Raw genomic sequence first — 21,296 nt, forward strand, 5'->3', positions numbered from 1 at the left:
TCGACCAATCAGAACATACTATTTAAGCTTCATTGTTTACGCTTTTGTGTGTAAATGATATGCAACTAGTTCAGGTTATATCATCAAAGGTTGGGATCCCCCCATTTGTATTCCGGGTCATGAAGAAAGTCACATGATACAACAAACAAAAAATGGCGACTACCAGTAAATTTGGTGGGAGGCTTCGATCTGGTTCTGAAAAGTTTGCAGTAGTCGATGCCGATGGAAATAGAGTTGAGGTGTTTAGATCCTTATTAGTTTGATTAGTAATCCTAAATTATGAAATACATTTTTATTTTTTTTAGTCTACACGAATTAACTTAGACTCTAGTACTTGTATTATGTAACATAGTAGATCTACGACTACTCAGAGTAGTACTCAGTACTAGAATCTCAATCTAGATCTAGTACTAGAGTCTAGATCTAGTACTAAACTAGTAAGTAGTACTAGTCTAGATTTTAATACTAGATAGACTCTAGTACTTAGTAGATCTATAAACTATTATAGTTACTAGATTATAATTAAATGAGTTTAATATACTATACTGTCTATACTACTTAGACGACTTAGTACTAGATGAACTAGATCTATAGTCAGTAGCTTCTTTTATTAGGCACAGCTCATCGAATTCTCCTTTTAGAAACACGTCGCTTTTTTTGTTTATAATTAAATTGTTTTTATGTTTGGAGCTAAAAAGGACGTTTCGGGACAGTGCATGTCCAATTTTAGATAAGTTCCTGTATTTTTGTTCCGCTTTTCCAAAGCAGATGGCAGTTTTTTAGATTCTCAGTAACCAAGTATGTAAAGCTATTGTTTTAACCTCCCCCGGCAATTCATACCCATATAAGGGATGAAGGCTATATTATGAGCCTGTTTGATCGTAGGCTGGTGGATCTATCAAAATAAGCTTCCAAACATCTTTAGAAAGACATTCCAATCACATTCATACTGTTAGCTGTTAAATAAAATTAAAAAAGGAGGTGTTTCAATGAATAATAATGAATTAAACACATTCTCCTATAGTGCACAAGGCAAAATCGTAATAAGAAATATTATTGGGATTAATAAATCTGATTTTTTTTCAATAAATAAATGTGACCTAGATCGAGATATCTAGAATATATAATTTATGAATGAAAGAAAAAGTGCGGGCTGCTAATTTGAAGCCAGAGACCATGCCCACTGCAGGTGATCACGCCAGGCGAGCGCTGGTGGTGAGGAGAGGTATACACTAACCGTTGTAGTGTCACAACCTATCATACAGGCAGTGGAGGGAAGGGGGAGAGAGTCATGAAAAGAATTATAAGCATCTATGGGAGGGAGGGGATGTTAAGGTGTAACAAAATGAACATCCAAATTATGAAAAGAAGAGGGTCCTTGGATGGGAATTAAAAGAAAGAGACAGAGAATACATGTAGCCTAGTTGAAAATATCATGTTTATTAAATTATAATAATTAATTTATACATCTATAATTAAATAGATTTATTTCTGTCTGTTTCTACACATAGATTATATAGGTAGGCATATATATATATATATATATATATAGAGAGAGAGAGAGAGAGAGAGAGAGAGAGAGAGGCAATATACTATAAATACATATTGCAGAAGTGTATCTACTTCTTTTAATACAATCTAAATAATTTTTTATTAACACAGATATAATTTATTAGCAATAACATAGTGGTGTTTCTTAACGGTGCTCGATGTGCGCTAAAGGAGAAAGCACAAAAACTGCGTTTATTATAGGAGCATGAAGTGACCTGATTTATTTTAAAATAAAATCTTGACTATGAGTGGTAATTCAAAGAAACACAGCTATTTTTATAGTCCTTTAGTTGCAGAATAAGAATCTGCTTTCAGTTTTTTTGTAAGTTAAACCGTCACCAAATAAAAAAATAAAATAAAAATTTGACCTAGTTCCCGAATACGGTGTGCCTAATATAAGAATCTACTATAGATCATGATTAGACTAGTTAAACAAGTAGACTAATAGTAGTACTCACTAGTAGTAGCCGCCTAGTACTCAGTAGTAGTAGTAGTTTAGTTACTAGTAGTAAGAAGAGATATCAAGATCTACCAACTGGACTTAAAGACTTAAACTAGAGACTAGAGTTAGAGTAACTTGATCTAGAGTTCTAGACTAGAGTAATTTATTTATTCTGGATTCTGGACGTCATATGCAATACATTATAAATGAATCTGTTACTAAAGTGTTACTGTACAACTCACTGTTTTTTTTGGTCATTACTATTGCATCTCTATTTTGATATTTAATATGAAACTAGCGCACTGTATAATGTGCTTGTCCATTTTCCAATGATTCTGACCCAATTTCCTTCCATTTACATCATTTAGCTTGTTATGTAAGAAAAAAGAATTTAAAATTTGTAAGTCAGTTTTTTTTTCCTATGAGTTTACCTCTTCCTAGGGTTAAGACTATATTTTTTGGTTGGCTAAGTCTATGCTAATGAACCGGCCAACATTTATTATTTACCCTGTTTTTGGAGCTGATTTATTTGATTCATAGGCCAAAATTTCATACAAAAAACATTTAACAGATTTTAGAATAAAATTAAATTACTGGGGCATAGGCCACCAACCAGCTTCCTCCAGGCGTTTCAGTTCCAAGCAAGACTCTCCAACTGTCCCCATGTCTTGCCTATCTGCTTGGCATCTGCTTCCAAATCGCGCACCATGTATTCCTGGGCTATCACCTCTTCCTCTTTTCTTGGGGATTACAGTTTATTTTAGGGCTTGTTATGTTGGATGCAAGCTTGCTTCACCATTCTTGCCCTTTACTGGTCTCTCTGGCATCTTTTTGATGACTGAGTACAGGTCTTTGGTACAGTTCTGAAGGGCTGCTTCTTCTGTCAGTGCTTCAATGTAGTTCCGCCTGTCTGTTCTGAAGGGCTGCTTCTTTTGTCAGTGCTTCAATGTAGTTCTGCCTGTCTGTTCTGAAGGGCTGCTTCTTTTGTCAGTGCTTCAATGTAGTTCTGCCTGTCTGTTCTGAAGGGCTGCTTCTTCTGTCAGTGCTTCAATGTAGTTCCGCCTGTCTGTTCTGAAGGGCTGCTTCTTTTGTCAGTGCTTCAATGTAGTTCTGCCTGTCTGTTCTGAAGGGCTGCTTCTTTTGTCAGTGCTTCAATGTAGTTCTGCCTGTCTGTTCTGAAGGGCTGCTTCTTTTGTCAGTGCTTCAATGTAATTCTGCCTATGTTTTCTGATGCTACACTTGACATTAAAATCTATTTCAGTATATTCTTATTTGTGCTTTTCCTTTAGCTGCTCTTGTTTTACTGTTGTTCATGCCTGCTTTCTTCTCTCTTCTTTCCTTGATCTTCTGAAGAGTTTCTGCTGAAATCTACTCTTTGTGGGTGTACATCATTATAGATCTAGATCATTCTAATTCTAGAGTCTATATTAGTATATAATAAAAGATTATAAAGATGTAGAATAATGTAGATGTACCCGCCTTTTAATACTAGAATCTAGATCTATCCAAGTTGTAAGCTAAGTTGAATCTAAGTATCATAGATCTAGAATCTATTATGAGCATCTTATTCAATGTACTTTAAAATTAAATTATAGATTGAGAGTATATTTGTCTTTATAATTATATTTTAAGACAAAACTCATTGATCTAGACAGATAGGTAGATCTATAAATACTAGTTTAGTTTTAAATGGAAATTTGTACTCATATTGTCCACTCGTTTTGCAATGCTTTAACAGCTTTTTTTTTCCAAAGGACAAATTCTTTCATCACTGCTAGAAAGCAAATTTCTCATAATTTGAGCAATTCTGTAGCTTGCCCTTACGATAAACTATTTTTTTGTCTCTTTTTTTCTCATCAGATGCTCAACTAGTTGAAACTTAGCGATCTTTTTCTTTGCGGCTCAAACCAACAATGCTTCCATATTTTTGCTTTAAAAATGACTTTCTTATATTTTGTAAAAACAGCCACATTTTCTGTACAAATTATGTTGGCTTTTTATTATGTTCCATAAAAGCAAAGATATGTCTACTTTTCCCGGAAGTTTCTATATTCAAAATCTAGTTTTCGTTTCTACGGCCCTAACCTTAATTAACAAATATTAAATGGTACTTAGCAATCTCTTTGATATTAAAAGAACGTTACCAAAAATGATGCAGACTTGATGCCCTGTGTTACACACAAGATGTTAAGAACACGTCTAGCTCAAGACAGCAGCGGAATTATCCAAAAACCTAAAACAACTCTTAATACTTGTATTCTAAAAAATATACATCGTGTTCATTTAAAAAATAATAATATGAAAAATAGAATAATATAGATTGGAATGAAATTCATCGAAGAAAAAGTGTAAGTCCTTACTTATGGAAAATACATTTTTCAACCTTTTAAAAAATTTTCTTCACTTTGTGCTGATGTTTAGGCGGGCCGGATGGAACCACACCGCGGGGTGGATCTGGCCCGCATTCCGTAGTTTGGGCATCACTGGATTTTATCATGTCTGTCTTAGACTGGTGTAATTTTGAGTTAGATATGACTTTTTAAAACTAGAAATAGTAGCTGTTGTAAGTAGCTATTGTAAGTATTTGTTTTTGACACACTGGCTACCAATTACACTTTTCTCTACACATGATCCCATTTTGGGTTCAAGCATTGAACATGAATCATGAGATTAAGGACTGCTGTTGAATTTTGCATATTGCATGAAAATATTTAGCCCTATCTGTACGGGTGTAGCTATAAGAATTTCAATAAATACCCATTTAAAAGCTTTAATTGCAACAGTTAAAAATGTGCTAAAGCATAGATTCTCATTTTTATCTTTTTTTTTTTTTGATAAATCATTTTTGTAGCTTGTTGATAAGGATGTTTATTTTATTGCATTTAGAGATCTAAAAACATGTTTATTTTGTTGTCTCTTTTCTACTTTTATATTAAAGCTGTTTTTGGAATAAGCTAAATTTCTATTACTTGACTACTGTAATCCCTTTTTAAACTCATGGCTTCTACTTTTTGACATAAGCTCTATGTATTTTATTGACTGTTAATTTGCTGTTGAGACTATATGCTTTTGTTGTATGTCTACCTAGGTTGAGACAAGGGAGGATGAGGAACAAAATGTCAAACTTCAACAAACTATTGATCTCTTATTGGCTGCTGGATATTTCAGAGCTAGGATCAAAGGGCTTTCTCCATTTGATAAAGTAAGAACTGCACCTAAAATAGATATTATTTATAGAGCGAAGATAGATTTTTTTTTTCTTAAACCTCCAGCTGAGCTTTAGGCATTTTCATGTAAGTTGGCCTTGACAGTTCCATTCAGCAAAAGGCATTTTTTTCCCATTGATACTGTTATAATTGAATTGCTGACATTGGTACGGGTAGCCTTGTGTGTGATCAGCTGACACATTTACACAGGATTCGTATCCCAAGCAGATTGTGGATTCATGTGAGCACTTCCAGTATATATCACACATGATATGGTCATGGGATGTTCTAAAAATAAGACAGGCATTCCTATGATTTTCCTAGAAGGCCTTGATGGATTTGATATAATAAAGAGAGTGAAAACAGAAGTGGGACAGTTGAATAAGTTCAAGATGAAATGGAAATTCCATTACAAGTTCAGTACAGCAGTTACAGTCAAACATTTTGTTGCCAATTATACAGTATTTGATAATATATTTAAACTACACTCATTAAAGTATTATGCTTTCTGGAGCCCGAGTATCAAGTTGTTGAGTTAGTTGTATCTATTGATCCAGCAGTGTTTGCAGAGCGCCTGATAGATAGTCATAGCTATACTTATTTTTCATAGAGTGAATATGAAAATGAATTGGCTTAATTTTGTTTTTCTCAGGTGGTGGGAGGGATGACATGGTGCATCACTACTTGCAACTTTGATGTTGATGTGGATCTGTTGTTTCAAGAAAACTCAACTATCGGTCAGAAAATGTGAGTTTTGCTAAGAATCTACTAAATCACTAAAACATATTTAAAAAATAAACTCTAAGATTAATGAACATGCATTCAAATAACTTTGTAAGGTAAGTAGGCCATTTATTGTTAGAGACTTAAAATTATGAAAATAATTAAAACTGTCACTTTGATTTAAAGGAAAAAGGGAAGTTATTGGACTTCTAGTTATTACCTTTTTTTGGTGTGGTATTTTATAATAATAATAATAATAATAATCTTTATTATCCGTAAGGAAATTTGTCTTACAATTTGTGCATTACACCAAACAAAAAACATTATAACTATAAGAAACCAGAGTGTACATTCACACCAGACTCACTCATAATTTACATGTGACAAAGTTTATACCAGATTGTTCTTATTTAATGATTTGATTGCCAGGGGAACAAAAGAGTGTTTGTGTCTGTTTGTCTTTGCTATCGGTGTCTTGTATCTCTTTTGTGATGGTAAAATCACAAAATCCTGACACAAAGGGTGATTCTTTATTTCGAGGATCTTGTTAGCTTTTTTATAGATGTTTGTCTCAAACAACTGCCCAAATGGGGTTTGTTTTTTGCCAATGATTTTGCCAGCAGCATTTAGGATTCTATTAAGTTTATTTTTATTTTTAATGCTCAGATTGCCATACCAGGCAGTGATATTGAAACTTAAAATATTGCAGATGTGAGCGTGATAAAACATAGCCAAGGCCTTTTCGCTAACATTAAACGAGGACAGTTTTCTTAGTAGTCGTAATCTTTGCTGCCCTTTTTTGCTGATATAATCAGTATTTGCAGTAAAATTTAGTTTATTGTCTAGGATAGTACCAAGGTATTTAAAGGTTTGCACAATTTCAATAGTCTCTCCAGCTACAGAAACAATATCATTTTCCTTCTTGTCCCTACGAAAATCGATTATCATTTCTTTGTTTTTTTTTACATTTAATAATAAAAAATTATCTTTACAGTATTCCTCAATGTGTTCTAATTCTTTGAAATACTCATTTACGTCTGAGCTCTCTGAGAGCAGGGCAAGAAGAGCCGCATCATCAGCGAATTTTGTGAATATTATCATGGCCCTCAGTACCAGCCTTTGCATTGGTTTACAATTCCTACAGTTTTTAGACTTTTTTTTAACAAAGTGTATGTAAAGAATTGGATTTTCGTAGAAAATAAACTTGTCCCAGAAATCCTAGATTGACCTTATACATGGAAACCTAAGTCAGTATGACATTATATTTGTCTAAGTGGTTTATGATGTTAAGTGGTTAATGATGAGTTATGACGTTTTATGTTTTCTAGGATTTTACATGTGATGCTGGTTTGTGAAACTGGTCTGTAGTTTCCTGGGTCAATTGTTCTCCTTTTTTAAATAGGGGAATGATGTTAGCTTCTTGTAAATCATTCTTGAACTGCCTTTATTCCCCAATGGAGTTTCCTCTGAAAGGAAAAATTTTTGTTTATTTTTACTCTATTTGCTTTTTGGTTTTTTATTTTTATTTTTGTTGCATTCTAAGAGCTTCTGTATTTACAAACCTGTTTGTGTGTGTGTAAGATAACTTAAATAGAAGTGCACAAGTTATAGTCTTATCTCATTTTTGAGATGGCTGGGTCACCTCAGTCTCTAATCAGTTACAAAATGACATGATAATTTATTATATTATACATTGCCTTTTTTTTTTAATGAATTGTTATTAATTATGATTATCTTTGAAATGACCTTGTAAATAAAGATTTATCATTTTTGTTTGTACTTTTTAAAATTATGTTATAAACACTTTCTTTCATTCATAATCCATTAGGAAGAAATCTAAAATGATTAAATATTTTTCATTGTAGTTAATGTTTTCATTACTTTTGTATACAGTATGTGTCTTCTACAAGAAATTTGGACTCTTAATAAATAGCAAAGCAAGTTTTTCCTCTCTGCCACACCTTTTTTTTCTGGTTTATATAAACAACCTATTATGTTGTGAGTACCCTTGTCTTTGAAAGAAAAGGCAGTTTGTTATTGTGTTGGCCAAACCCACCCCTTTAAACTTCAATGTGTCAATGGGAAATCTTTATTTCCCTATACAACAAAACTGCCATCACTCATTTAGTATGATGTCACACATCTCAATTTTTCTATTGTCCATTTAATTTTTGTCCTAAATAGCAGTTTTCTTAATCATTGAAATTATTTTTAATATATACCAGTGCCCTGACAGAATCCATTGTTGCAGTTTTACCACGAATGAAATGCCCTCATCGTATTGAGCCTCATCAAATTCAAGGCTTGGATTTTATTCACATCTTTCCTGTAGTGCAAGTAAGTAAATATAAAAGAAATGGAGAGAGGGTAAAATCCACACATTTTTCTTTAATGAATTAGCACTGATTAAGTTTTAAAAAATGCTTTCACCTTACAGTGGCTAGTGAAGAAAGCGATAGAGACAAGAGAAGAAATGGGAGACTATATTCGTTCATTCTCCATCTCCCAGTTCAATAAAAGTCATAAAATGCCAGAGGTAAAGTTGAGTTACTGAAAATTGTACATTTTATTTGGCTATGCATAATCTCACCTAAACTTAATAAAATTTAGGACTGCTAGTTTGATGTGAACACTGTCTCTATAGTCACTCTAATTTATTTGAAAAGCATATTGTTTTAAACTTTTCTTTATTATTCAGAAATTATATATTTATTATATATTCAGTATATAGCTAAACAATCAGACAGCTGCTGTATTGAATTGTTTAAATTGTAATTTTTCTTAAAAAGTAAAAAAAAATAAAATGGACCAAAGTTTATATTGAGTCTGGCTACATTAGAATGAGTCACATGTCATCTTGTCAATGTCATCTCAGTTCTCTATGTAGGCCTTGTGGTAATAGCTTAAGTAGTTTTCTAGTATTATACTGACTTGATAACACTCATAGTTAGAGTGCTCAGGTACTGTTACTTCACACACTGTTGTATTATCACTGCCCTAGATAAGTGTCCATTCTAGTTGATATACTATGAAAATACTTGGTATGATTAACCTGTTTTAAATTTCATGCAAAACTTATGGAAAAGTAAAACATGTCTGATTAGAAAGAACAAACTGTTAGTTTTAAAAGTGAAAAAAGTATAACTCTATGTTTGAGATAAGAAACTTGAATCTAGGAAGCATGAGCACAATTTTTGAACTGGAGTGTTTTCTTTTTACTAAATGAAAACAAAGTAAACTAATTTACAAGACATAATACTTAAAGTAAGCACAACACATACATGATTATCTACTGCAATATACACAATGTAAAGTTATATATGTCAAAACATATTAATATTTTTTAGGCATTAAGTATATTTTTTATCATTTAGTATGAAAAGAAGATCAAAAAGTTTTTTATGGTTTCTTACTTTTTATAGGATGAGCTATTTGAGAAGGGGAAAGAAAAGTCCCTTGAGACCTTGTCCAATGTCAAGGTAAAATAAAAATTGACTACCATTATCTGGGTAATATTTTTAAGAGCAATGTTCCTTATCAAACATTATGTTTTGTGGTTTAATTAAGAATTAGATTTAGAATGTTGTTGTTTTTGTTTTATGAAGGGTTTCAACTCCTTTTTGTCTCCTAGTCAATGAAGCCAGGTTTTTAGAAAGTTGTGATGTAAATTGTTTATTGCAGTAGAAGAAGATGAGCAGAAAAAAAAGTTGTTTGGATTCCCCCCCCCCCCTTTTATATCTGTTAATAAAGAACAACACATCTTATAATGTAAAACATTATGTATAAGTTTTCTTTTGTAACAAAATTTGTTTTACTTATGTGTTAATACAAAAATGAAGGATGTATACAAGCCTCAGAGGAAATACAGACGTCATGATGTTGACAAACTGAAAGATGAAGAAACAAGAGTTCAGTCCACTTTATTAGAATATGGAAGGTATTTGTGTGAATCACTTTTGATTATATTCTGTTGTACAAATGTCTCAGAACCTTTCTCCCTCATTCTAAAGATGCAACTTTTTTTCATAACATTCAATTAGACATTTGTTTTCTTGTGCTTTATTTTGTTATTTGTAGAATATAAAGGCAGAACTAGATATCTAACAAATTATGCAAAGTTTGGAAAAATAACAGAAATTGTTACTCTCCATTTTGTATCAGTTGATACAAAAAACAAAATGAACAAGGATTGTCTGCAGGAAGACAAAATTTGATCAAATAGTCACTACTTCTGAGATCACAGTCCTTGTAGTTATATAGCACCTCTTCCATGCTTTTATTGCCACTGGTTCAATCCCTCTATGGACATCTGGGAGAAAGCTTCTTGAGGCATTCAGTAAAAACATCTCAGCTTGGGTCAAATCTTTAAAAAAACCCAACTTATTTCATGTCAGGATTCAAGCTTGATTCCTATCATTAAGATAGCCAAGCCATTCATGTCATTCTGCCACACATCCCTCATCCTTCACTGCAAATCCAAAGCAAAGCTCTCTTTATTTATCAAATGATTAATACATTATAAGTATATATTTTTTTTAAAATTAAAGAAATGCTTTTTATCCTCTTCACATTGAAAGCTAATGATTATCTTACATTTACCACTTTAACTACACACAGATGTTAGCCTAATTTTTGTTGAACTGTTTTTACTTAGAATCCAACCTCATAGTCTCTTTCTTTTTTTCCCAGACAATATGGAGTTAGTCATGTTGATAAAGACCAAAAGGTATATACATATAATAGTTGTATTCTAGTTAATAGTCTTTTTGATTTCCTTTAATTGTATAAAAATATGGATGTCAATCTAAAATGTTAATAAGGATCATATAAACTTTGAGGGTTTTTTTAGGCACACAAATTATAGGTTCATGTGTACAGGAAAACTAAAATATCCTACTAAATAACAATATTAAAAATTATCTTTTTCTATGTGTGGGCATCTTTGTCTCAGATCCTCAGTAAATTTTGTAATTCTGGTTATCACTACAGGCTTAGTATTTTTGATAATTAAAAATAGCTACTTGAAAAAGCCTTTGTTTTATATCTTAAATTACAATTACAGGCATTTGTTAATATGATATAAAAAGTAAGACCTAGTTGCTTATTCCAGGACAAGGATTTAAAAAGCATTTTTCAAACACCCTAAATTTTATAAATATCTTTTTTATTGTAAAAATGAAATATATATATTATAATCTATCATTAAATAATCCTGATTGACTATTTCTATGAAATACCTAACTACAAATTTTGTCTTTAGTTTTAAAATAATGTTTCTAAGTTGTTGTTTTTATTGGTAATCCTTTTTTAAAAATTATATGTTCCACTAAGAGACTCTCTGGATTTGTTACTAATAAATGTGTAATTAATTTTACATTTATTGTTGTAATACTGTGATACTTAGTATTTGGATACAAACTAAAGAGTAGTTGTTTTTTTCCTTCTGATTTAGGAAAGTGCAGCCAAAAAGAAAGGTTTACTTCCTGGAATGACTAAAGACACTGTTGATGATGAAGATGATGCTGAGGCTGAAGAAGAGGTTGGTCACAGGTTTGATTTTATTAACAAATTAATTCACAACAACATTTTCGATCTTTCATTTTTTTAAATTGGGAAATAATTGAGACTATTATAAATGAGGCTTTTAAAGAAAAAAATGTTTTATATATGTATATATATACCAATGTCTGTTTATGCTTGTTTTCTTTATTTCACAGAGAATCAAAGCCTTGATGAGTGGAATGTCAGCCATGGAAATGAAGGAAGTAAGTGTTTTTTTTACATCATTCATTTTAAATTGCAACTTAATTAAGAAAATGCTTTTGTAAAATACATTTTTACCATCTGGTGTAAAGTTAAAAAAAATAGACAACAAAATTATTTTTTTTAAAGTTTAAATCAACTCACTCTGTATGTCTGAAATTTTGAACTTCTCCCACAACCATCCTTGGATCAAGTTGAAACATTACACAATTATTTATTGTACGTAACAAAACACAAATCAGAAAAACTTTAAAAGATGCAATTTTTTTTTTAAAAGGCAATACCTCCATTATACAACTTAAAATATATAAAAAATTAATTAAACAAAATATTTGGTTCAAACCAGGTATAGAACCTGTGATTTTGACACCATCAGCTATAGGAATGTATGACGTTACCAATTCTGCCAGAGGGCAACGCATACTTTTGAAATTACTATTGGTATTTTCATTATATAGACAACTAGATCTATCCCTAGACCTAGACTTCTGATTTAGAACTCTTAAAATCTAATCTAGAATCTAGATGTAATCTATATTAGATTTACATAAAAAATATATGTAAAGCTTAGATAATCTTTCGATAAACCTGAAAAAACTTTAAATATACTCTGTTATCAGTTATAATATTGGTACACTATAGCTGACTATGCCATGTTTTTTTTTCTAATTGAATAATTCCAATGATAGGCCTTTAAATCTTGACTTAGAAGACAATGGGCAAAATTTTCCTGAACATAAATTTATTAAACTCTTGAAACAATAATTCCTTAAATTTGGAAATTCCTTAGCATGATAGACTTTTCAAGTCTAGTACTCAAGCCTAATTTAGAGTTATTTATTTTTTACTTTGAAAAATTATAACATTCAAACTAGAGTTTTCCCCATGTGACTAATGAGCTAGTAATTCTTTTCTCAGCAATATACATCAACTGTTAAATTTCTAGGAAAATTGTTAGAGCCATTTTTTAGATCTGCGGTATGCATCCAGGTTTCATGCATGAAGGTTCCATGAAGTTCTGACTTGAATAGAGATATTGTAATAAAAAGAATTAACCAATTAGTCAATTAATTACTGGTAATTATTATTTGTTTCAATATGGAAAAAGGAAAATACTTCTACATTATTGAGAGATATGGCTAAATATGTTAATTGGTAATTAATTATTTTGTTTGATATTAAAAAAAGGAATATTAATTATACATTACAAAGAAATAGTTGTAAATGTGCAGTTTTTCTCTTTAGATAAGCTCTGCTTGTTTTGTTTTTCAAGTATTTTTATATATTGCTTGTTTTTTGTTTTTTTTAAATTACATTTAAAAATATTTTTTAAAAAATAAAATTAGGTTCATTTTTTTTAACTTTTGATCTCAATTTTTTTTTCTACTCTTGTAAATTTGGAGATATGTAAATACGTCAGTTAGACAATAACTATACTTGCTTCTTTTATTGCTGTTAATTATTTAGTTTTTAGATGCCTTACCCTCTTTTTTTTTTTTGCTTTTTGTAAATTTTTGTCTAATGACTAAATTAAAACAAATTTTTCTACGCACAGCAAAGCATTTAGTTTTTTAGATGCCTTACCCTCTTCAAATTTTTGCTTTTAAAAATTTTTGTCTAATGACTAAATTAAAACAAATTTTCTTTGCACAGCAAAGCATATAGTGTTTGTTGTTGTTTCTTGAAAGACTGGCTGTTCCATTCTGAATACAACTGCTCTGAAAGAATGCATAATATAATATTTTTTGTGCTGCATCTACTTATTGTTTTTTTCTTCTTCCTTTTTTTTTTTTTTTTTTTAGCTTTATTTATTTCATTCCCAATTTTGTGTTATCAAACTAATTTAACTCAACTTAAATTTTGTTTGGCATGTTCATGGTATATTTGTTTGCATGTTTGATGTTTTTTCCCCCACCATCTAGGGTAAAGTTGCAGCGAGTGCTGTGGGATCGTTAGTTGGCTTAAAATCACAGGAAATCCAGAAAATCGCCTCAGAATTTGCACAGAAAGTAAGGATTAGAAGTTCTAAATTTATCTTTAAAACTGAAAACTGAATAATAGAAAACAATATAAAAATTAGAGCAGCTAAATAGCATTGATAGGGGATCATATCATATTTATATTTAAAAAGTTGTTATATGTTTATATTTCTATTATTTAATCAATGGAACTCAAATTATCATTTATTTGCCTCAGAAAAGCATGTTTTGTGCAATAATAATTAGTTCATCAACTTTGTGTATAGATCTATAAAAAATTGTGTACAAGTGTTGATTGTTGATAATTCTAAAAATCTGTATCTAATATTTAGTAGACAAGAATAATAGCGAAAGTGGATATTTGACTGACTTAAAATATGCTGCATTTTTTAAAGAAAGTCTTTTCTTTTTTTTTTTGTATCATGTTTGGCAATCATTTATATTTTGTTATGTTTGTTAGCAAGCAGAAAGGGAGCAAACGGAAAAACAAGAAAGACAAGGAGGTGTGCAACAACATAAGAGGATCACTACAGCCTTGAAGAAACAAATCGAAGCTCAACAAAGTAAATATGACGAGGTTTGTGAAATATTAGTTTAACTATTTCTTTACCTGTAACAAAAGAATTATAAAATATAAAAATATTATGTTATATGGCAGTGAGTGTCTAACTGTCAATTAAGGTCCTCTTCCTAATCTTGGGTAAAATTTGTTTTTGTTTTCCTTACACAGAAGAGGCTTTGATCATAGTCACTACAAGCTAAAACTAGTTTACATTTCCATGATTTTCTATGACAATGACCATGATATGGTTTATTTGGAGCCAAACTACCATAAACAAACTAAACAAGATCACAACCTAAATTAACAAAACAATACTAGTAAAATACATTAGCTGCACGGAGAGGGGGGAACTGCTGTGTGGGTGACATCGTTCCCACCATAAACAATGCCCAGGCTTTCATCTCACTTGTGCGAGAGGAATCATATTCTTTCTTCGACTGAAGGAGACCAACAATGGCATCAACCAACAACAATACTAGTAAAAGTTACATGATGGTACTTCAAGAGCGGTATACGTTTATATATGTAAACATTTTATTTTATAAATATTTTAATCTGTATTGTTATTTCAGTTATCAGCTAAACATAAACAGCTCTATTCAGCCTATGTAGAAACTAAAGAAATGTTAGATAAAGTGCAGGAAGAGAGTAACAAAATAGATCAGGAGATGGAAGAAATAGACCAGATAGAGAATTCAGAGAATCAAGGGTAAGAACTCAGGGGAAATAACTTTTTTTTTTTACTTAAAATTGGTAAATTAGTCACGAACAAGTGACACACCCCGTGAAAGTTTGTTAATAAAAATACTTATAATAATATTTATAATTATAGACTAATTTAAACTACAGATCAAAACTTCTGATGATGTGTAAAGTAACTATTTTGATGGTTTTACAGTTCAGTTTAATCTAATTGTGTTTTCACAACTTATACATTTTTGCTTGTATTCTTTTTTAGATGGCAGAATTCTCTATTGTTCTATAATAAATATTGTATAGTATAAAAAAAACAACTCATGTCTTCTCTACTTTATGTACTTACATTTTGTCATCAATGGAAAGAACATTTTCCTGTTGTTGTTTTTTTAATTCAATTATTGGTTTGAAAAAGAGAGAAAAAAACAATTGTATGCTAACAATGCTAGAAAGTAAATATGAAATTTGCTAGAATCAGATTTCAAGGTCTACATTAGCTCAAATACTTTTGTCATGTTTCAGATATCTACATTAGCTTGTTGGCTGTTGTCATGTTTCAGATCTCTACATTAGCTTATAGACTGTTGTTATGTTTCAGATCTCTACATTAGCTTGAAGACTGTTGTTATGTTTCAGATCTCTACATTAGCTTATAGACTGTTGTTATGTTTCAGATCTCTACATTAGCTTGTAGACTGTTGTTATGTTTCAGATCTCTACATTAGCTTATAGACTGTTGTCATGTTTCAGATCTCTACATTAGCTTGTAGGCTGTTGTCATGTTTCAGATCTCTACATTAGCTTATAGACTGTTGTTATGTTTCAGATCTCTACATTAGCTTATAGACTGTTGTTATGTTTCAGATTTCTATATTAGCTTAAATACTGTTGTCATGTTTCAGATCTCTACATTAGCTTATAGACTTGTCATGTTTCAGATCTCTACATTAGCTTGTAGACTTGTTGTGTTTCAGATCTCTACATTAGCTTATAGACTGTTGTCATGTTTCAGATCTCTACATTAGCTTATAGACTGTTGTCATGTTTCAGATCTCTACATTAGCTTATAGACTGTTGTCATGTTTCAGATCTCTACATTAGCTTATAAACTTGTCATGTTTCAGATCTCTACATTAGCTTGTAGACTGTTGTTATGTTTCAGATTTCTACATTATATTAAATAATGTTGTCATGTTTTAGATCTCTACATTAGCTTATACACTGTTGTCATGTTTCAGATCTCTACATTAGCTTGTAAACTGTTAGCAGATTCATAAAGAGTTTTTCCTCTTCAATTCAATAAAAGAAATGTTTTATGAAATTTTAAACAGCTCAAAGTGACTCATTTATCTTTTTTTTTTTAAAGTGAAGCTTTTATTGCTTTGATATTATTATTATTTTTAATTTTGGCAGACATTATAATTTAAGCAGAAAATATTGACTAGCTTTTGTTCTCCTTTAATTCTAATGAATACTGAACATAAGTTATCACATAAGTTTTACTGGACATAGATGATAAAATAAGTAACACTGGACATTAGCTTATAGACTGTTGTCATGTTTCAGATCTCTACATTAGCTTATAAACTTGTCATGTTTCAGATCTCTACATTAGCTTATAAACTTGTCATGTTTCAGATCTCTACATTAGCTTATAAACTTGTCATGTTTCGGATCTCTACATTAGCTTATACACTGTTGTCATGTTTCAGATCTCTACATTAGCTTGTAAACTGTTAGCAGATTCATAAAGAGTTTTTCCTCTTCAATTCAATAAAAGAAATGTTTTATGAAATTTTAAACAGCTCAAAGTGACTCATTTATCTTTTTTTTTTTAAAGTGAAGCTTTTATTGCTTTGATATTATTATTATTTTTAATTTTGGCCGACATTATAATTTAAGCAGAAAATATTGACTAGCTTTTGTTCTCCTTTAATTCTAATGAATACTGAACATAAGTTATCACATAAGTTTTACTGGACATAGATGATAAAATAAGTAACACTGGACATAGATGATCATATAAGTAATACTGGACATAGATGATCACATAAGTATCACTTGTATCTCTTAACATTTTTTTATAAATCTGACTAGATACTTTTGAGTTTAATCGTAACACATACAAATTTGAGACCTATCATGTTTATATTCAGATAAAATAGTATATTTAAAGAACTTTTGTAAGTTTTTTTGTTCATTCTACATTTCATGATCTCATTTTTAATTGTTGCACTTCTTTTAAATGTAGATACATTGAATGTGTTGTAGTTTTTCTTATAAATGCAATGAACAAATCAAGGAGAAGAAACATTGCTTATTCTTTTCAGAATTCTTCAGACTCTAAGAGCCCTAGTTGCTAAGAATGAAAGTTTGAAAAAACAAGAGCAAGAGTTTAAAGCACAATGCAAAGTACTTAGTAAAATGTTTCTACTTTTATTTTCCTATAATTTTTTTTTTCTGATTATACAGATTTATTATTTAGTTCATTAACATTGTAGCCTAATCAAAATATTTATTTACCATAGGAAGAAATGGCAAAACTGAAGCAGAACATTGAAAAACTCAAAGAAGAAGGAAATGAAGCGGATTCTGAAGACAAGGTCAGCTCATAACTTTTATTGCTTTCTAATGAATATCTTTCAAAAAATATTAATGTAAAAGTTTGTGAATCGAAATTTACTGATACATAACCGGATTACTTTGATAGATGCAATAACTTGGATGTTCTGATTGATGCAATAGTTTTAATATGCTCTAGCTGAGCTAAAATTGTTGTGTAGAAGTAACAATGCTTTGTAAAAGTTGCATATTTTGATCATTTGTACAGGAGCGTGTCACTCTCATAGACAAACAATACAATGCTGATAAGGAAAAACTGCACAAGATCCGACTTTTGTTGGTAAGAACTTCTAGGTTGTATCTCTCACTCTTGCATTCTGATACAAATAGCTGTTTCAAAAATGTTTATGGTTTGTTTTGATTCTTGTATATGTAATACATACAAAATCACATTATAAAATGCCATGTAAATCAAAATATAGTTTGAAAGAGTTTATGATCATTGGATAAAAAATATTCTAATCTTAAGCATTTCTCATTTGATAAGTTACAGATGCAGTTCACTTTTCTTAGTATTAAGCATTTCTATTTTAACTTTATTTATAGTATAAAATAAAAGAATTTCAATCATTTATAAAATCAGGCCAAGAAAAACCGTGAAATAGCTGCCCTTCAAAGAAAAATTGATGAGGTCCCATCCAGGGCAGAGCTCAGCCAGTATCAGCGTAGATTTGTGGAGCTGTATAATCAGGGTAGATAATTTTTTTTTTTTAAATTAAAGCAGAAATTTTTTATGACCATTGTAATTACTTTTATATGTAATTTGTAATTTTTTTTTTGTACAATTACAGTTATAAAAATTTCATTATGAATATTCATACAATTTTTGTTCTTCAGTGGCATCGAAGCACATTGAAACCAAACAATTCTTTACTCTCTATAACACACTTGAAGATACTAAAACTTATTTGAATAAAGAGGTCAGTAATGCTTTAGATGTTTGTCCAATTTGTATACACTGTTTATAGGTAAGTTAATACACAAATGTTGAACGCAGTGTAAATATTATTGCCAATGTTTCTAAATTTTTATTTTTAAAACAATCTTATTGAATTCTTATTTAATCAACTGTGAAAACATTTAGTTTTTTCATTCTCTCACCTATCTGTAGCTTCAGCTGTTAGGATTAATATTCACAATTGTCTAGAATTATACTTCAAATTCTTGTGTCTTGCTATTTACTCACCCAGTGTACAAGGCATTCCTCAAAGTTATCATTGCCGAAGTGGTAATGGATATAAGCACTCCACTACCTACAAAATGCTTCCTGATAGCTTGCATATCAAATAGCCTCTGACAACCAGTCCAACTTCTGGCCTTCATGATGAGTCTTGCATAACTGTTTTCACTAACAGGAGAAGGGGTGAAGGCAAATAACTGGTGCCTAAACCAGTAAGCTTCAAGCAGGAGGGGGGTTGTTAGCCATTGCTGGCTACCCACCTAGGAGAAGGAAAACTTAAATCAAACCTCTGCTGCCTTGCAGCTATACCCAAGCACAGAGAAAGGCTCCGGGAGTCAACCCTGAGGAAAAATCTGTAGACAGTGACCCTTAGGCAGTTAGCAGCTTTCATTGTTACACCCTGGCAGAGCTTGTGATGCCGCTGATCCCAAACTGTATTGACACTTTCTGCTCCTTTGGATACATCAGCTATGTGGAGAGGGGGGGAACTGATGTGTGGGGGACATCCTTTTGACCATAACTAATGCCCAGGCATTTATCTCATTTCCATGAGATGCTCCATAGTTGTTTCTCTACTAAAGGAGGCCATAAATACAAAGCTTTGTCCAGCTGATTAGTATATAAAACAGAGTGGGCATAGTATGTTTCAAAAATCAAGTTTCCATCATGTTGAAGAAGTTAGAGGCACATTGGCAGTCAGTTAAAATCAACATTCAAGCTTTTGTAAAATACACAATGATCAATAACAGATAAAATTAGATCAGTGTGATGTTCTATAAGACTTGCTTTTATTGCTCTTAGCATGTCTCCAAAATTTATTCTAAACAAACCTTTTTCATTCACCAATAATATCAAATTGGCTTCTTTTACTGCACAGTATTTTAGCAGTTTGAGAAATTTTTCTTTCCAAATATATTTGTCTTTGAATGATCTACCAAATTAATGCATGTGATATTAGTTAAAAACTTAATTTTTTTTTTGTTCACAATGTTAAGGTTCAACTTTTGAATTCCATTCATGACAATTTCCAAACGTAAGTATTTTTGTCTCTATTAGAATTCCACATATTAATGAACACATTACTTTTTATACTCACATATAAGTCTTAGAAAAGCTTGTTTTATAAAATGTGATTAACTTGTTTTTTGACATTTATTTTAAAAAAATGTAGATCTTTATACAAGTGTTGATTGTTGAAAAAGGTTTTGCTAATAAGGATTTTAAAAATCAATTGATTTTCATGAATACAATACTGATACATATTTGACATAAATTCAAAAAATTGAAAAATTTTAAATTGCTGAAAACATGAACTTCTCATTCATAATTTGGAATATATTTCTGATCTGTTTAGCGCCATGTCCTCTCCAGCCAATAAAGAAGCTTTCCTGAAACAGTTTGAACAAATTGTGGAAGGTGTTAAACAAAACAAAGCTAAGGTAAAGACACAATGCCTGTGTACATCTTGTAAACAGTTATTTATTTAAAAAATCTGAGTTTAACAATTGTTCACATTGAAAATAAAAATGTGTTAAAATTTTGTTTTCAGGCGGAGAAGAAAAAACAAGAAGAGAAGATGAAGAGAGACCAGCTCAGTGACCAGCACCAGGACCTGATAGAGAAACAGAGATTGTATTTCAAGACAGTCAAAGAGTTCAAAGAGGAGTGTCGCAAAAATGAAATTTTGCTGTCAAAACTACGAAGTGGATAGAATTTATCAAGTTGATGGATGATGTTAGGTCTTTAGAGTTTTGGATGTGAAATTTTTGGATAGCATTTATTAAGTTAATGTTTAGTAAGTGTCTTTTAATGTATACTGTGATATTTCCCTTCCTCCAGTGTATTTGAATTGCTATTTATATATTACACATTTAACATTGAATTCTAAAAACAAAAGAACAATAGTTGTTGCAATGGAAGAAGATACAATATAGTGACAAGCAAAAGGTAGTTTGATTTGGTTTGGCCCCTCATGTATCCATTCCTGAATGAGAAAATGCTATAATTTTGGTACTAATTTATCATTAATATAATATAAGTTGTAATGCAATTGTACTGAAAAATTTCTCTCTCAAATGAGAAAAACTGTTTCATTGGCTAATGTATGTGCTAAACTTTAAGGTGCAAAATGAATTCATTGTATTGCATTTGCTTTGATTGTATTTCCTTATGATATTAAATTTTAACTTGAAATCAGCTCATGGATATGCCCAGTATTTATCATAGTCATTTTTAGTTTACAATAGGATTGTAGATACAGCCTTGACATAATAAATATTATAAAAAAAAACATCTTGAGAACTGAAATTGTGTCACTGCAACAAAAAAAAAAGTTATTCAAACATGAGTTATATTTCTTAGTCCTTACTAATCTATCACAAACCAAGTAAGTTAAGTGAAATTCATAAAAAAAACAGTATTTACAATCTAAATAAATGATAGTGTTAATATGTTACCAGCTTATGAAAATAAAATAAACCTCCTTTATTCATTATTTTATTATTTAAGAAATTATAATAAATAAATATTTATAAACAATTAATTATCATTTTTTCTTTTGTTCAGTTCATGT

General features: G+C 30.7%; 1 protein-coding gene across 5 annotated transcripts; it reads left to right on the forward strand.

The window, feature by feature from the left end:
- The first annotated feature begins 94 nt into the window (after window positions 1-94).
- On the forward strand, window positions 95-20,929 carry LOC106079909 (coiled-coil domain-containing protein 93-like). Of its 5 annotated transcripts, XM_013241173.2 has the most exons (21): window positions 95-239; window positions 5,082-5,195; window positions 5,852-5,946; window positions 8,148-8,259; window positions 8,360-8,458; window positions 9,345-9,401; window positions 9,762-9,859; window positions 10,612-10,648; window positions 11,375-11,461; window positions 11,640-11,687; window positions 13,608-13,694; window positions 14,125-14,241; window positions 14,799-14,935; window positions 17,253-17,334; window positions 17,451-17,525; window positions 17,753-17,824; window positions 18,128-18,236; window positions 18,382-18,464; window positions 19,720-19,757; window positions 20,079-20,163; window positions 20,274-20,929. In XM_013241173.2, exons 1-21 carry the CDS (start codon window positions 153-155, stop codon window positions 20,433-20,435), a joined length of 1,881 nt encoding a protein of 626 aa, XP_013096627.2. In that variant the 5' UTR covers window positions 95-152; the 3' UTR covers window positions 20,436-20,929. The 5 variants fall into 5 exon arrangements, with proteins under 5 accessions (XP_013096627.2, XP_055867881.1, XP_055867890.1 ...); XM_056011906.1 differs by lacking the exon at window positions 13,608-13,694; XM_056011915.1 differs by lacking the exons at window positions 95-239; window positions 5,082-5,195 and adding an exon at window positions 5,582-5,614.
- The last annotated feature ends 367 nt before the right edge of the window (window positions 20,930-21,296 follow it).

The sequence above is a fragment of the Biomphalaria glabrata genome, chromosome 1 (genome assembly GCF_947242115.1).
Source record: "Biomphalaria glabrata chromosome 1, xgBioGlab47.1, whole genome shotgun sequence".
In the NCBI taxonomy this organism is placed as follows: domain Eukaryota; kingdom Metazoa; phylum Mollusca; class Gastropoda; family Planorbidae; genus Biomphalaria; species Biomphalaria glabrata.

Bases quoted from the DNA above. Each gene is read 5' to 3' on its own strand.
- LOC106079909 (XM_013241173.2), top strand. From the start codon at position 153: ATGGCGACTACCAGTAAATTTGGTGGGAGGCTTCGATCTGGTTCTGAA. The intron at 9,860-10,611 runs GTATTTGTGTGA...TTTTTTTCCCAG, and splicing joins ACTTTATTAGAATATGGAAG to ACAATATGGAGTTAGTCATG. The intron at 14,936-17,252 runs GTAAGAACTCAG...TATTCTTTTCAG, and splicing joins GAGAATTCAGAGAATCAAGG to AATTCTTCAGACTCTAAGAG.